The sequence below is a fragment of the Tachyglossus aculeatus genome, chromosome 12 (genome assembly GCF_015852505.1).
Source record: "Tachyglossus aculeatus isolate mTacAcu1 chromosome 12, mTacAcu1.pri, whole genome shotgun sequence".
Lineage (NCBI taxonomy): Eukaryota > Metazoa > Chordata > Mammalia > Monotremata > Tachyglossidae > Tachyglossus > Tachyglossus aculeatus.
In genome coordinates, this window is record NC_052077.1 from 25,102,796 (window position 1) to 25,119,172 (window position 16,377).

General features: G+C 43.6%; 1 protein-coding gene across 1 annotated transcript in view; it reads left to right on the plus strand.

The window, feature by feature from the left end:
• The window catches only part of GUCY1B1 (guanylate cyclase 1 soluble subunit beta 1), a 61,660-nt gene that overhangs the window by 20,819 nt on the left and 24,464 nt on the right, over positions 1-16,377 (plus strand). Inside the window, exons 3-5 of the mRNA XM_038755052.1 lie at positions 6,883-6,983; positions 10,527-10,644; positions 10,906-11,053. Coding sequence (XP_038610980.1) covers positions 6,883-6,983; positions 10,527-10,644; positions 10,906-11,053 — 367 coding nt within the window. The remainder of the gene's footprint in view (positions 1-6,882; positions 6,984-10,526; positions 10,645-10,905; positions 11,054-16,377) is intronic.

Sequence of the window (16,377 nt, forward strand, 5' to 3'; positions counted from 1 at the left end):
TTGAGGATGACACCAAGGTTGTGAGCTTGTGAGACGGGAAGGATGGTAGTGCCATCAACAGTGATGGGAAAGTCAGGGAGAGGGCAGTGTTTGGAGGGAAGATAAGGAGTTGAATAGGGCATGGGCGTGGGAGTCAGAAAGACCTGGGTTCTAATCCCGGCTCTGCCACTTTTCTGCTGTGTGACCTTGGGCAAGTCACTCCACTTTTCTTTGCCTCAGTTACCTCATCTGTAAAATGGGGATTAAGACCGTGAGCCCCATTTGGGACATGGACTGTGTCCAACCTGATTAGCCTTTATCTACTCCAGCGTCTAGTACAGTGACTGGCACATAGTAAGCACTTAACAAATACCATGAAAACCCCTTCTGGCAACTCTAAAACACATTTACCTTTAGGACTACCTGTCAGGGCCCAGTAGGTAGAGCAGTTCACTCTCTGTGGACCAGTCGTGCATATGAGAAGGCTGAGGCATTCTCCCATCAAACCCGCTGGGTGACTACAGCACACCACCTCTCCACCAGACTGGTTCAAGGCCAGAGGAGACAGGAAATCTGCCCTTGTTGGAGGTGGTGGGAATCAGTGTTGTTTGGGGGATGGGGTGGAAAGGAGGACATGAGTGTCAGCCTGCTGCCAGGGGGAAGTGCCCAGATCATAGGTTCCCAGCTAGTGTGGAGGCCACATTCTGCCCGCAGAGGAGGACAGAGAGAGACCTCTGGGAGAAGCCACTAGGGAGGAAATGCCAAACTGGACTGTAACTTCTTTGTGCTCAGGGAGCGGGTCTGTCAGTTCTGTTGCATTGTCTTCTCTCCAGTATTTAGTACAGTGCTCTGCACATAGGAATCACCTCAGTAAATACCATTGATGATGATAAAATACCAGCCGGTTCTCCAAGTCCATTAGGCCAGCAGGATCAGTTGGCACGCTGAATCTGGCCTGATGCCACACCCTGCTGAGCCCATTCTAGAAGCATGAATCCCTCTGGGCTGATGGCTGGTGCACTGGCCGCATTCCTGTCAGAGATCCAATGGAGATCCTTCCAATGCCATAGATCTTAGAGGACTCAGAATGTGCTTAAGTGATGAACAAGATCAGGCTTTGTTTTTTGGCTTGCCCAAGGTTCTGGGTCATTTGGCTGCAGAAAAATCTGCGTCTGGAACTTCACAATTACAAAGTATCCTTTCTCCTCTCATCCAGCACCCCGCTCCCAGACAGGTGGACTGTTAAACCACCCAGGATGGATGATCGCCTAGTCTTTTCTTTTAAACCTCCAGAATGGAGGCTTAGAGGCCTCTAATAATAATAATACTATTTGTTAAGTGCTTACTATGTGTTAAGCACCTGAGTAGTTACAAGCTGATCAAGACAGACACTGTCCCTGTCCCAAATGAACTTACAGTCTAGGTAGGAGGGGAGAACAGGTATTTGCATCTCCATTTTACAAATGAGGACACTGAGGTACAGGGAAGTTAAGACTTGCCCAGGGTCACACATCAGACAAGTGGCAAAGCATAATTAGTACCCCTGTCGTCAAACTCCCGGTCCCATGTTCTTTTCACTAGGCCACACTGCAGTGAGGAGTGTTTCTTCCCTTCTGCTACATGAAGCAATTTTGACTTAAGTTGGTGGGAGATGGAAGACTCCTCCACTGCACTGTCAGAGACTGTTTTCATCTCTGCTTGGACTTGTCCACTCAGTACTGACTAGGGTAAGGCCAATGAGGTTCAGAGGCCTCAGTAGCCAGGGCTCACGTAAAAGCAGTGATTTTGTCACTTTCTGAGTAGCGAGTGGTACATTTGTGGACACAGACTTGGTTAAGATGACTTGAAAGCTGCAAAACAAAGCGTTAATAGTGTTCTAGAGGAAAGAAGTGGGTAAAATGAAGCTTAAAATCAACAAGTCTTCCAGGTCTCTGTTATAGCAGAAAATAATTTGGAAATTTCTGAGAAAACACTTGATCAGGTTATGGGTTAGGGCTTGTTCTCTGATACAATTGAGGATACAATTGTTCTCTGATGTCAGCCTTTAGAACCAGCTCTAGGGCTTGTTGATTCTTTTCCCAGCTGGCAAAAGTTTGGACATTGGTTTCTGAAAAGTAGGTGCAAGATTTACCAAAATAAACAAGCAAGGTAAACAGGCGTATTATCTTATTTTGATTTAGCATTGCTTGACGACTCTTTAAATGTGACTAGAATGTCTTTGGTGAGCTACTGTATTTAGATACACTGAGGGCTATATCTCTGGGGACCACATTTTTATTCAGTAGCACTGCTACAGTGGGAAATTAGCTTTGACTAATAACAATTATGGTTTTTTGTGATGGTATTTGTTATTTGACATTTAAATGCTAATAAGGACGGTTGGGATCAGAAATTGTTTACAAATGACATATCTGTATTCCCCAATAGATTGTAATCCCCCTTTGTGGCCAGGATTCTGTCTACCAACTCTATTGTACTCTCCCAAAACTTAATAGCAGCATTGTGCAGACTGTGAGCATTCAATACATACTATTGGTCAGTCAATCAGTCAATCAATGGTATTTATTGAGGCACTTACTATGTGCAGAGCATTGTACTAAGTGCTTGGGAGAGTATTGATTCATTCATTCAGTCGTATTTATTGAGCGCTTACTGTGTGCAGAGCACTGGCATAGTAATAATATTCTATATTAGTATAATAATAGGTATATTAGTAATTGTAACAGTATTTGCTAAGGGCTTATTTTGTGCAGACTATTGTACAAGCATTGGGGGGTCATTAACATTAACAAGGATGTTCTTCCATATGGAATTTGGTACTCAGAAGGGACCATGGGGTAAGTGAGAATCCGCATAGGAAGACCAGCTTTCTTATTTTATGTAGCTGTGAAAGACCTTAGAGACCCAAGAACAGGCTGATTGATGTGTTGATGCTTCTTTCCTCCCTTGACATGTCCCTCCTTTTCTCTTCCTGTGTCCCTTTGTCCTTGCTCCTTTGTTCAGATACTTTTTGCAAAATCCCCTTCTCCCTCTTTGCCTTTCCCTTCTCAACTTCCCACCTGGTGATGTTGCATGGTTAGCTCAGAGCAACCTGGTTGATTAGGAAACGGATGAGTTAGAAATCTCTCTTCCCTTTGACACACCCATCTGGTTCAGACAGAATATCTTCCTGAGATGTATTGCTGGCAGCAGTCTATCTCTTTTAACGAAACAGCCCCTCAATCAATCAGTCAATCAATCAATCAAGGGTATTTATTGAGCACTTACTGTGTGCAGGAATCAGTTACCTTGCCCTCTTCCTACTCTTACCACCCTGAGTTTCTAATACAACCCGGCCTGCATACTTCTCCTTTAATTCCAACGTACTCACTGTACCTCAGTCCTCATCTATCCTTGGCACCATTCTACACACGCTGCCTAGAATTCCTCAACAACAACTCTCTCCTCGACCCCCTCCAGTCTGGCTTCCGTCCCCTTCATTTCCACGGAAACTGCGCTCTCAAAGGTCACCAATGACCTCCTGCTTGCCAAATCCAACGGCTCATACTCTGTCCTAATCCTCCTCGACCTCTCAGCTGCCTTTGACACTGTGGACCAACCCCCTTCTCCTCAACACGTTATCTGACCTTGGCTTCACAGACTCCGTCCTCTCCTGGTTCTCCTCTTATCTCTCCGGTCGTTCTTTCTCAGTCCTCTTTTGCAGGCTCCTCCTCCCCCTCCCATCCTCTTACTGGTGGGGGTTCCCCAAGGTTCAGTGCTTGGTCCCCTTCTGTTCTTCAATATACACTCACTCCCTTGGTGACCTCATTCGCTCCCACGGCTTCAACTATCATCTCTACGCTGATGACACCCAGATCTACATCTCTGCCCCTGCTCTCTCCCCCTCCCTCCAGGCTGCATCTCCTCCTGCCTTCAGGACATCTCCATCTGGATGTCCCTGCCCGCCACCTAAAGCTCAACATGTCGAAGACTGAGCTCCTTGTCTTCCCTCCCAAACCTTGTCCTCTCCTGACTTTCCCATCTCTGTTGACGGCACTACCATCCTTCCCGTCTCACAAGCCCGCAACCTTGGTGTCATCCTCGGACTCCGCTCTCTCATTCACCCCTCACATCCAAGCCGTCACCAAAACCTGCCGGTCTCAGCTCCGCAACATTGCCAAGATCCTCCGCCCTTTCCTCTCCATCCCAAACCGCTACCCTGCTAATTCAAGGCTCCCTCATCCTATCCCGTCTGGACTACTGCAGTAGCCTTCTCTCTTGATCTCCCCATCCTCGTGTCTCTCTCCACTTCAATCATACTTCATGCGCTGCCCGGATTATCTTTGTCCAGAAACGCTCTGGACATATTACTCTCCCCTCCTCAAAAACCTCCAATGGCTACCGATCAATCTGCGCATCAGCAGAAACTCTCACCCTGGGGCTTCAAAGGCTGTCCATCCACCTCGCCCCCATCCTACCTCAACCTCCATTCATCTCCTTCTACTGCCCAGCCCGCACCCTCCGCTACTCCTCCACTAATCTCCTCACTGTACCTCGCTCTCGCCTGTCCCGCCATCGACCCCCCAGCCCATGTCATTCCCCGGGGCCTGGGAATGCTCTCCCTCTGTCCATCCGCCAAGCTAGCTCTCTTCCTCCCTTCAAGGCCCTGCTGAGAGCTCACCTCCTCAGGAGGCCTTCCCAGACTGAGCCCCTTCTTTCCTCTCCCCCTCGTCCCCCTCTCCATCCCCCGTCTTACCTCCTTCCCTTCCCCACAGCACCTGTATATATGTATATATGGTTGTACATATTTATTACTCTATTTATTTATTTATTTATTTTACTTGTACATTTCTATCCTACTTATTTTATTTTTGGGGTTGGTTGTTTGGTTCTGTTCTCTGTCTCCCCCTTTTAGACTGTGAGCCCACTGTTGGGTAGGACTGTCCTCTATGTGGATGCCAATTTGTACTTCCCAAGTGCTTAGTTAACAGTGCTCTGCACATAGTAAGCGCTCAATAAATGCGATTGATTGATTGATTGATTCCATCACCCATGCCTTTCTCTGGCCTGGAACATCCTCCTCCTATCATTCACAAAAGGATAAACACTCTCCCCACCCTGCAAAGCTTATTAAATTGCCATCTCCTCCGAGAGGCCTTCCCCAGCTAAGCCCTCATTTCCTCTATCTCCCACTCCCTTCCCGTAGTCACCTTGGACCTTGGCTCTGCACGCTTATTCACCTTCTCCCTGTAGCGCCTCAAGTGACATGTGTACACATCCATAATTCTTTATATGTTTTCTGTCTCTCTTCTCATATAGGCTCTAAGTTCCTTATAGGCAGGAATGTGTCTACCAACTCTGTTGTATTATACTCTCCCAAGTGCTGTATACAGTGCTCTGCACATAGTAGACACTCAGTAAATATGATTGCTGAAGCTTCAGCTTGTTTATCCTGTAATGGACTAGACAATGAAAAGTTCTATTCATCAGTCGTATTTATTGAGCACTTACTGTGTGCAGAGCACTGTACTAAGCGCTTGGGAAGTATTCCCCACCACTATTCCCCAATCTATATTATTGAAGCAAAGCTATTGGCTATTGAAAACTCACATACACAAAGACTTTCTGATCATTTTTTAATGGTATTCATTAAGTGCCTACTATGTGCCAGGCATTGTACTAAGCCCTGGGACAGGGACAAGTTAATCAGGTTGGACACAGTCCCTGTCCTACATGGGGCTCACAGTCTTAATCCCTATTTTGCAGATGAGGTAGCCGAGGCACAGAAAAGTTAAGTGACTTGACCAAGGTCACGCAGCAGACACATAGCAGAGCTGGGATCAGAACCCAGGTCTTCTGTCTTTCAGGCTCATGCTGTATCCATTAGGCCATGCTGCTCCTCTGCTTCATTTGAAATGCACCCTGCCCTTGCCCCTGAGGAAGATCAGAAGGATCTCGAGAAGACTTTCAGGAGGAGAGGCAAAATGCCAGGGAGAGAATTGGCCTTGAGAGTGAGGGAGGCTGGTTTTCCCACAGAGATTCCTAACTTTCTCTTCTAGCAGCTCCCTTGCTGGCTGCTCTCCTATTGCACCAGGGCTGCATTTCAGTCTGGGCTCACTAAGCCTGTGTCAGGGACGGCCCATTTTATCAATGCTCTGCCCACCCCACACTACAACTGCCACACTGACGGATCACCTTCCCCACTGATCTCCTGCAAGAGCAAAGTGAGTAGTCCAGAAATCTCTAGTTGGACTGGACTGTAAGGTAGCAAATCTGCCACTGCACCTAGGGGCCAGAAATGTGCAAGCCCCCACTGTGTGCTTCCCCTCAGCCACCCCTGACACAGAGGCTTTCTTCCCATCATTTGACAGGTCCTTAAACTAGCCACAATATCACTTTTCAGTTGAAAGCGCTTGTGTATATGTTATTATTCGTCTGTACATTCAATTCTTTATTCAGTTATTCAGTGCTGACCCATTTATGCCATTATTTATAATATCCTTGTTCACCCTTTTGTTACCATCATTTATAAAAAATTTTTATCTGTCTGTCTCCCTCTTTAGATTGTAAGTGTCCGTGGGCAGAGACCATGTCTTTTGCTTCTCTTGTATTTAATCAATCAATGATATTTGTTGCGCAGTTACTATATGCAGAGCACTGTAGTAAACATTTGGGAGTGTACAATACAACAGAGCGGCAGACAGATTTCCTGACCACAACAAGCTTACAGTCTAGAGTATTCTGCACTCATTCATCGGATTGATTGAATTAAAAGAAATTTAGTTATTCATCATTAAGACATGTTGGACTCCATTTGTTAAAAAATGACTTTCCAGATTGCAAATGCTCTTGTCTGTTGTTTCATCATTACAATGATATATATTCTTGATACAGTGACAGCTGTTTTCTCCCTCTTGTTTCTAGAAAAGAAGCCCAGTTAGATGAAGAAGGGCAATTTCTGGTCAGAATAATCTACGATGATTCCAAAACATATGATCTGGTTGCTGCTGCAAGCAAAGTTCTTAGTGAGTAAAATACTGCTTTCCTTTAGATTTTCTTCTTGGTTTATGAAACTTGATTCTTTGGGGACTAGGATACCCTGTGCCCAGTTCCACCCTTTCCTGGAGGGAAGGGTGGGAAGGAGGGGCTGGACTGTCATGAGAAGCAGTGTGGCGTAGTGGAAAGCATAGGCACCTGGGGGTTCTAATCCTGGCTCTGCCACTTACCTGCTGTGACCTTGGGCATAACACTTCTCTTTGCCTCAGTTTCCTCATCTGTAAAATATGGATTAAATACCTGTTCTCCCTCCTGTTTAGGCTATGAGTCCCGTGACAAGATTGTGTCCAAACTGATACTCTTGTATTCAACCACCAGAAGCAGTGTGGCATAGTGCACACTGCATAGAGCACAGACCTGGGTTCTAATACTGGCTTTGCCATGTGTGCTGTGTGAACTTTGGAAGTCACTTAACTTCTCTGGGCCTCCGTTACCTCATCTGTAAAATGGGGATTAAGAGAGTGAGCCCCAGGTACACTTCCCTGGGCCTTAGTTACCTCATTTGTAAAATGGGGATTAATAGAGTGAGCCCCAGGTGGGACAGGGACTGTATCCAATCTGATTAACTTGCATCTACCTCAGTACTTAGATCAGGGCTTGGCATGTAATTATTATCATTATTATTACCCCAGCTCTTAGTGCAATGCTTGGTATATGGTAAGTTATTAGCAAACACAGTTGTTACCATAATTATGATGATGATGATCCTGGGAGGGAAGCCTTCTGCCAGCTAGATGAGGGCAACACTTGCCATTGGGGAAGTCATTCATCCAGTTTTATGTTGGACAGCCCAGGTTTCATCTGGCCTGTCCTCATTCTGAAACTAGGTGTTTTTATATCTGAGGTATTTTGGGCCTTTTCTTTTTTATTTTAAATATTGAGCCTCCTTCCAGCATGGCTCCTGCTGTCAAATTCCACTGCTTGAGTTCATATAGACCGGAAGCTAATTGTGGGCAGGTGAAGGGGCTTCCTCTAGAGAAATGCTGTAGGATCATCCAGGCTCAGGTTCATTCCCACTTAACGAGAAGCAGCATGGCCTAGTGGAAAGAGCACAGGCCTGGGAGTTAGAGGACTTGAGTTCTAATTCTGGCTCTGCCACTTGTCTACTGTGTGACCTTGGGCAAGTCACTTAACTTCTCTGTGCCTCAGTTACCTCATTTATAAAATGGGGGCTTAAGACTGAGTCCCATGTGGGACAGGGACTGTGTCCAATCCCATTATCTTGTATCTGCCCCAGCGCTTAGTATAGTGCCTGGAACAGAGTAAGCACTTAACTAATACCTTAAAAAAAGGCATAAGTGATGCCATCATAAAGCACCGTTTGCCTGGTGTAATGCAACTGGAACCACAGGGGTCTCAGCTGAAATTTGCAAGGTCCAGCAGTGGCCATCCTGTTTGCCGCAGGTCCGCCAAAATGAGCACTGCTTTTGAGTTTGAATCCTTCCATGGAAAATAATAATAGTAATAATAATAATGGCAATGATGGTGTTTGTTAAGTGCTTACTGTGTGTCAAGCACTGTTCTAAGTGCTGGGGTAGATACAAGCCAATCAGGTTGGACACAGTCCCTGTGCCATACAGGGCTCACAGTCGTAATCCCCACTGTACAGATGAGGTAACTGAGGCCCAGAGAAGTGAAGTGATTTGCCTAAGGTCACACAGCAGACAAGTGGCAGAGCTGGGATTAGAACCCAGGTCCTTCTGACTCCCAAGCTTGTGCTCTATCCATTAGGCCATGGTTCCCATAGACTGGGCGTGGGGAGGGGAAAGGTGGGGTGGGAATGGAAAAGATCATTGCTAATCACTCCACTGCTAAAGTTTTAGCAGCAAAGTTAAAGTCAGAGGCTATCGGATTATGGCAGAAGACACTCACTTCTCCAGAGGCCTTCGTCTTAAACCTAATATAATCTGTTTCTTACGGGGAATGTGGCAAAAGGGCAGAGGAGGCTCTTTCACCAATCATCACTGTCAACCTCAGTTGTAGCAGTAGTTATTGGGGGTTTTACTGTGTGCAAAGTACTGGATTTAGCTCTATTGGGGACGTGTCACAAACGTAAAAGACCTAGGGCCTGTTTCTAAGATGATCCTTTAAACTCTCCCTTCCTCAGCATTGCATTTCTCTTCCCAGGCCCTTTTAACTCCCCTGGAAAAAGAGTTCAATTCTAGTTTTCCTATCATACACTCCCAGGCGCTTAGAGTCAATCAGTCCGTCAATCAATGGTATTTATCGATTGCATACTATCTGCAGAGCACCATACAAAGTTAGGGAAAGTACAATACAACAAAAGAAACTTATGCCTGTTCAAGGGGCGATGGACCTTAAAATAGATTAGGGGTAAGGGACTTATTTAGATAAGTATTGTGGGGCTGGAGCGAATACCAAAATGCCAAACAGTAGTGTAGAGAAAGTGCTGGGGTAGACGGGGATAGGATTGAGAGTGATATCAGAGGGCTGATAACCTCTAGATGTGTTATCAGATGTGGACCTTCCTTCCAGCTTTTGGTCCTAACTACTGGATGCTGTACTGTCCTGGAAAGCACATGTTGGCTTTCCAGAGCCCACTCAGGTCGGCAAGTGAGGGTGAGAGGAGCTGAGACTGAACTGCCAGCATTTTTGGGCAGTAGCTCACGAGTTGTGCCAATTAGGAGCTGATTAGAGGATTGCCGTCACAGAGCAAAATATCTGTGCCTTGACTTAGCGAAGCATAACGGGCTTGTAGCCAATCTTGAAAGATCTCCTATAATATACTGTTGGTCATTCTGCCTTGGGTAGAAGTGAAGATGAAGTAGGAAACATGTCACTAGAGACCCAGTGTGATCGAGTTGGTTTTACTTTCTACCAACTTGATCATTAATGTAGCACCTCTAATCTCCGTTTCATGGGGGAGAGGGACTATGAAATAAGTAAGAAATTGTAATGGGACAGTGGGACCATACACAAGTACTGTATGTATACACACATTGCTCTGCACACAGTATGTGCTCAATAAATATGATTGAATGAATTTATGCACACACGAACACATACACACTCCGTATACATACATAATACATATACATATGTATTATATATAGTTTGTTAACTATTGACCTGCCTTCTTTCTCAATAACTATCCCAAGTAGATTTCCATAGGATATTAAGACACAGACCAGATTAACCACCAGAAAAATATATATGTAATTCAAATTCAAAAAACAAGTCGCCTGTAGTATCTGGGTGTTTCTTACTTAAAACATTGCTTTTAAAAAAAATTCTGAAGATACTGAGAATAAAGGATGCTTTGATATTTGAATTGTCTGATAATTTGTTAGTTAAAGACATACTCAACCTAGGACATTGTCATTTTAAAGTCATGGGAATTATTCTAGTTTTTTAAAAAGCCACTTAGTCTATTATGAGTGTTGTAAGCAGGTTAGGGTGGAATTCTATATCATGGAAGATTAAATAAAAGTGACTAAATTTACAAACAACATCATTCTAAATAATGAAAACATTTTCTTATGTTGCAATAGATCTTAATGCTGGAGAAATCCTCCAAATGTTTGGAAAAATGTTTTTCGTGTTTTGTCAAGAATCTGGTTATGACACAATCCTCCGTGTCCTGGGCTCCAATGTCGAGAATTTTTGCAGGTAAGATTTTCCATGAGGATGTTTCCTCTCAAGCATGCCCCTTTCTTTAAATCTATTTTATTTAGCCATTATATTTTTAAAAAAAACAAAAACCCTCAAGAGAGCTGAGGATGCCTTTTTTAGTCTGTTGAAATTCAAGTTGGTATTAGCAAAGACATTCCTTGGCATATTTACTTATTAATTGAAATACGCTAAAGCTTTTAGCAGTACCGAATAATGTAAAATAAATCCAGTTCTATTTGTTTAGGGTGCTATTTTAAGCATTCACTTTTGTGAGACTCCCTGCTTGAAATGTGTGAACTGTGAAAATGATGCTTTGTTTACAATTGGTATTTCTGAGCTGGCTGCAAACAGCCAGATCTTGCTAGAAAGTGATGTCAGTGTGACACCAACTGAACTGAAGCCCAGTGTGAGGGAATGTAAACCAGTTCCCATCCAGCTGCATTATTGATTCAACCATCGAAATAAGAACTCTAGTGTTTAATCAAAACGTCTGTTGTTTACATATTAACATTTTTCTTCTGAACTTAAAACAGTATTAAATCAAGATGTAAACTGGTTGGCGGTTTTTTTACTCTGAGATAGGCAGACTACTGGTGTCAAAAAAAAAATCTGCAATTTCTTAGCAAAGTGGCTCCCATTAGAAATGTGAATTGAGATTAGACATGCCACTCTGCAAGAAATTAATAAAAAATTAATCTCAGTATTTTTGGTTGAATAAATATGCCATTTACATTGGGCATTTAATCCTTGTTGTAACGTCTGCCAAAATATGCTTTGACATACTGGACAAACGCTCTTTGGCTCAGAATGTTAGTCCCGGAGGTCAGGGCTAAATATACAAATACGTTTTTCTCATGCTGTTAGGATTGCCTACTTGCCTTGTAATGAATTAGAGTCAAAAATCAAGATTTATTCGACATTCTTGTCTTAATGGCAAAATGGTTTGAGCTGATCTTCAGTTGTAGTGGTTTTGGCAGGAGACGATTGTAGGTCAACAGTTCTAAAAATTGGGCACAGAGACTTTCTGAAGGGGAAGAGGAAAGAGAAGGAAGGATACAGAGAGAGGATTGGGTAGCGTGAAACTGAAGGGAGTCAGGGAATCCTGGGCAAGTGTAATGTGCAAAACAATTTTAATAATACCAGGTCTAGAAGGTTTCCTGTGATGTCATCGCTCTAGCCACTTGGGCTCAGAAAGGTCAATTGATGCAAACCACCCAGAACAAGTGGTATCTGTTCTTATCTGTTCTTATCATTTCTTCCACCTTAATTTAAGCCCCTTTCCTCTTGTTTGTTCAGCTATGGAATGGATAATAATAGCCAGAATCCTTCCCCTAAAAGATCTGCATAAACTGGAATGCTTAGACTTCTAGACTGTGGGGCCCATTGTTGGGGTAGGGGACCCCGCTTCTCTATATGGTGCCAACTTGTACTTCCAAGCGCTTAGTACAGTGCTCTGCACACAGTAAACGCTCATAAATGCGATTGAATGAATGAATGAATTGAATGAATGAATGGAAGGCAGTTAAGGTCACATAATTCCTCACATAATCTGTTTTCCATCCCTTTAATCATCATCTAAGTTACTTTTCCCAGGACTTTCTGTATTTGTCACATATTGAACTAGACACTACGTTCTAATGGAGGGCTGATCTACTTATATTATATCTTGGAAAAACTTCCTGGCTCTTGTATATAACACTCTTGCTAATTTATTCCATTACTTTTAAATAAAGGGCATATACTGCCTCACTCTTAAGTCACTATTACTCCCAAGATCTTTTTCTCTGGAATTTTGTTGCCCATACTACATTTGTCTCCAACATAATAATCAATCATCAGTGGTAATTATTGACCAATCACTGTGTGCTGAGCGTTCTACTGATTGGGAGGATACAGTGCATTAGAATTGGTAGACAGGATCCCTGCCCCCAAAGAGATTACAGGTCTAATGAGAACTCAATCAATATTGATTGACCGATTTGCAACACATTAGAGACAATTGGGGGCATTTAAGAGTATGAGAATCAACATGTTAGGCAGATGAACAATTCTTGATGGCTGCCTTGATTCTCCTTCCCCCTACCAAGCTTTACTCTGCCTCCCAAGATTCTAGCAGGTCTTTTCTTGTCTTATGGTGTCGAGTTGTCTCCGACCCATAGTGACACTAAGGACACATCTCTCCCAGAACACCTTACCTCCATCTACAATTGTTCTGGTAGTGTATCCATAGAGTTTTCTTGGTAAAAATATGGAAGTGGTATACCATTGCCTCCTTCCGTGCAGTAAACTTGACTCTCCACCCTCAAGTCTCTCCCATGCCGCTGCTGCACAGAACAGGTAAGTTTTGACTTGTAGCAGATTGCTTTCTCACTCTCTAGCCACTGCCCAAGCTAGGAATGGGATGCCTCTGCTTGACTCTCCCTCCCAGAGTTGAGACTGGTAGAGTACTGGAAACTCTCCAGGTGCGACCGTGAGAGGGAAACCGGTCTATAGACTGTTTAAATTTCCCTGATCCAGTAGTAGTAGTATTAATAATCGTAATAGTGATAATGATGATGATGATGATGATGATGATGATGATGGCATTTGTTAAGTGCTTACTATGTGCCAAGCACTCTTCTAAGCACTGGGGAGGTTACAAGGTGATCAGGTTGTCCCACGGTGGGCGGGGGGGGGGGGGGGGTCACAGTCTCCATCCCCATTTTACAGATGAGGGAACTGAGGCTCAGAGAAGTTAAATGACTTGCCCAAAGTCACACAGCTGACAATTGGTGGAGCCAAGATTTGAACCCATGACCTCTGACTCCGAGGCCCGTGCTCTTTCCACTGAGCCACGCTTATTTCTGCGTGCATGTCTACACACCCACACTCAGACACACGCCACATGTTCATATTTACAGTCACACAAGTGCACTCATTCACAAGTTAGTTATTCACCAGGATGATATCCTTGAGCAGAGATGATAATAGGAATCAGTGGCAGCAATGGATTCTACTGCAAAAGCAAGCAGCACAGAACAGCCCATAGCAGGCACAATAGCAACTGTAGGTAAGGGGAAACTGCAGCTGATGGACAAAGCTTTTTCTGCAGTTAATTCTTTAGCTTTCATCATTTTCATCATGGACTGCCCTGCTTTGTTTGGGATGTATGATCCCTTAGCCTGAATTCTTTTACTCCCTTCCATCTCATGTCCACTCCTGGGAAAATGTTCATAGGAACCCAGAAGAAGTTAAGAAAGTATCGGCATATGATGTAATAAATCTGAAAATCCTGTAGCTTTTTTGCTAAAAAGCAGATCTTAAGCTATGTGAAACTCTTTCTTTTATTTCTCTGTTTGGAAGTCACTCCTTCTCACTTGATTTCAGTGGTAAATAGGTGAGAACATGGGCTTTAAAAAGGAAAAATGGTTCTGGAAGTACTTTTGATTCATATTTTATCTGAATGTTTCTCATTCTTAACATCGATAGGACTAAATCTTGAAAGTACGTCTGCTTTGGCCAAGTGTCTTTTTTCTTACTTTAGATAAAAAATAGCCTACCTCATACCGTTGCTATGGCAAGAGTGCTATCTGAATTATGCAAATGTATTGACATAAACGACAGTAGAGAAATGGAAAATTTTCATTAAGAGGAAAGAAAATTAGAAACAAGTCTAAATAGTGGTGGGTAATATGCCTTGAGCTCCTTGAAGACATGGATGAAATATAAAGCATAATTGTATTATACGCAATCAAAATACTGCCATTTTGGGAAAATTTAGGTAAGAATGAAAAGGAGTTTTTCTTATCACTATCATCAATCGTATTTATTGAGCGCTTACTGTGTGCAGAGCAGTGTACTAAGCGCTTGGGTGTGAAGTACAGAATTGGCAACATATAGAGACAGTCCCTCGCCCAGCGTGTGGGCTCACAGTCTAAAAGCGGGGGGAGACAGAGAACAAAACCAAACATAGCTAACAAAATAAAATAAATAGAATGGATATATACAAGGGTAAAATAAATAAACGAAATAAATAGAGTAATAAATATGTACAAACATATAACATATATACAGGTGCGTGTGGGAAGGGAAGGGAAGTAAGATGGGGGGATGGAGAGGGACGAGAGGAGAGGAGGGAAGGGCTCAGTCCTGGGAAGGTCTTCCTTAGTGACTAACAAGCCAGAATGTGAACTTGAACCCCCTGCTCTCACATCAGTCAATGAATCACTCTTTTTCTTTATTCCAGGGCACCCCTCCTAAAAAGTCCCTGGAAGTCCCCACCAATTTAAGCCCTACAATTTTTTTATAAGACACAAGACTGTAATTGGTTGGTTCCCAAAGCAGGACCTGATGACCAAAACTGATGACCTTTTGCCTGCAATGAAATTCATAAATGTTAGTGGAAAATGTATTTCAAGAAAAATTTGCCTCATTTTCCAGCATATGAACAGAAATCAATCCCTCTTGCTACGTGAAAATTCAATTGAAAATGAGCAAATTTTCTGAAATAACATTGCTACACCGATTGAATTTTCATCTAGTAAGAAGCAGTGTTTTCCGTTTCATCTGTTATTCATTCATTCAGTTGTATTTATTGAGCGCTTAGTGTGTGCAGAGCACTCTACTAAGCACTTGGGAAGTACAAATCTATTGATTGCCCTTTTAATAAGGTAAGACTGTTTGCCTCCCTGCAAAAGAAAGTTGGTTTGTTGTGTATGCTTGCCCCAGCTCCCTCAATTTAGGCTGTGGAGGGAAGGGATTGTGGAGACGGGGGGTTAGTGGGGAGGAGACAGACCATGGGCCCTCTGTAGCAGTTGCTCTAGCTTTCTGTAGCAACCCTCATTATTACAGATTCTACTTATTTGCTCCTGAGTTTAAAAGGCAGCTGTGATCTAGTGGATAAAGCACGGGGCTTAGGAGTCCAGAAGGACCTGAGTTCTAATTCCTACTCTGCTACTTGTCTGCTGTGTGATCTTAGGCAAAAATCACTTAAATTTTTGTCCCCGAGTTACCTCATTTGTAAACTGATGATTGGACTGATCCCTATGTGGGGACCATGTACTTGTGTCCAGACCTGATTAGCTTGTATCTACCCCATTGCTTAGTACAGTGTCCTGGCACATAGAAAGTGCTTAACAGATACCATTAAAGTAAATAAATAAATAAAGAAGCAGTGGCAGCATCCCCATCCCCATCTAAGGTCAGTTCACAGCTTCTCTGAAGCACAGTATGATTTATGGGGGTGTTGAAGGTAGCTAGTGCGGGGGTGAAAGAAGTGAATTTGGGATGGAAAGAGGTCAGGCGTGGAGGGGGGTGGATGCCTCGGAGGGAAGAAGGGGAAATTGGCGGAGGAAGAACCTCCATCTCCCCTTGCTCCTGAATATTTCTGTCAGTGGAAGAGGAAAGGGTCCACAATGGGAAGACCTAAACCAGTAAATTTAAAGTGGGCAACATTGGCTTCCACTTCCCTACTTGGGAGAGGAGAAGTCTCCTGCACCCTCTTTCTCTTGCACTCTTGCTGCTTGCTTGCCCTAATTTCCCTGACTTTGGGTGGGTGCGTGGAGGAAGCGGGGAAGAGGGCAGTGGGGAGAGTAGTTTGAACTTCATAAAACTATTCTGTGATTCATTCGTTGTCCTTGAATAAACTCATACTAGTATCATCCTCTCAAACTAAAATTCTCAAGGGTGCAAGTAACCTAACCACTGCTTGGTTCCCTCAACTCTAATAATAGCATCCAACATCTGGAATTG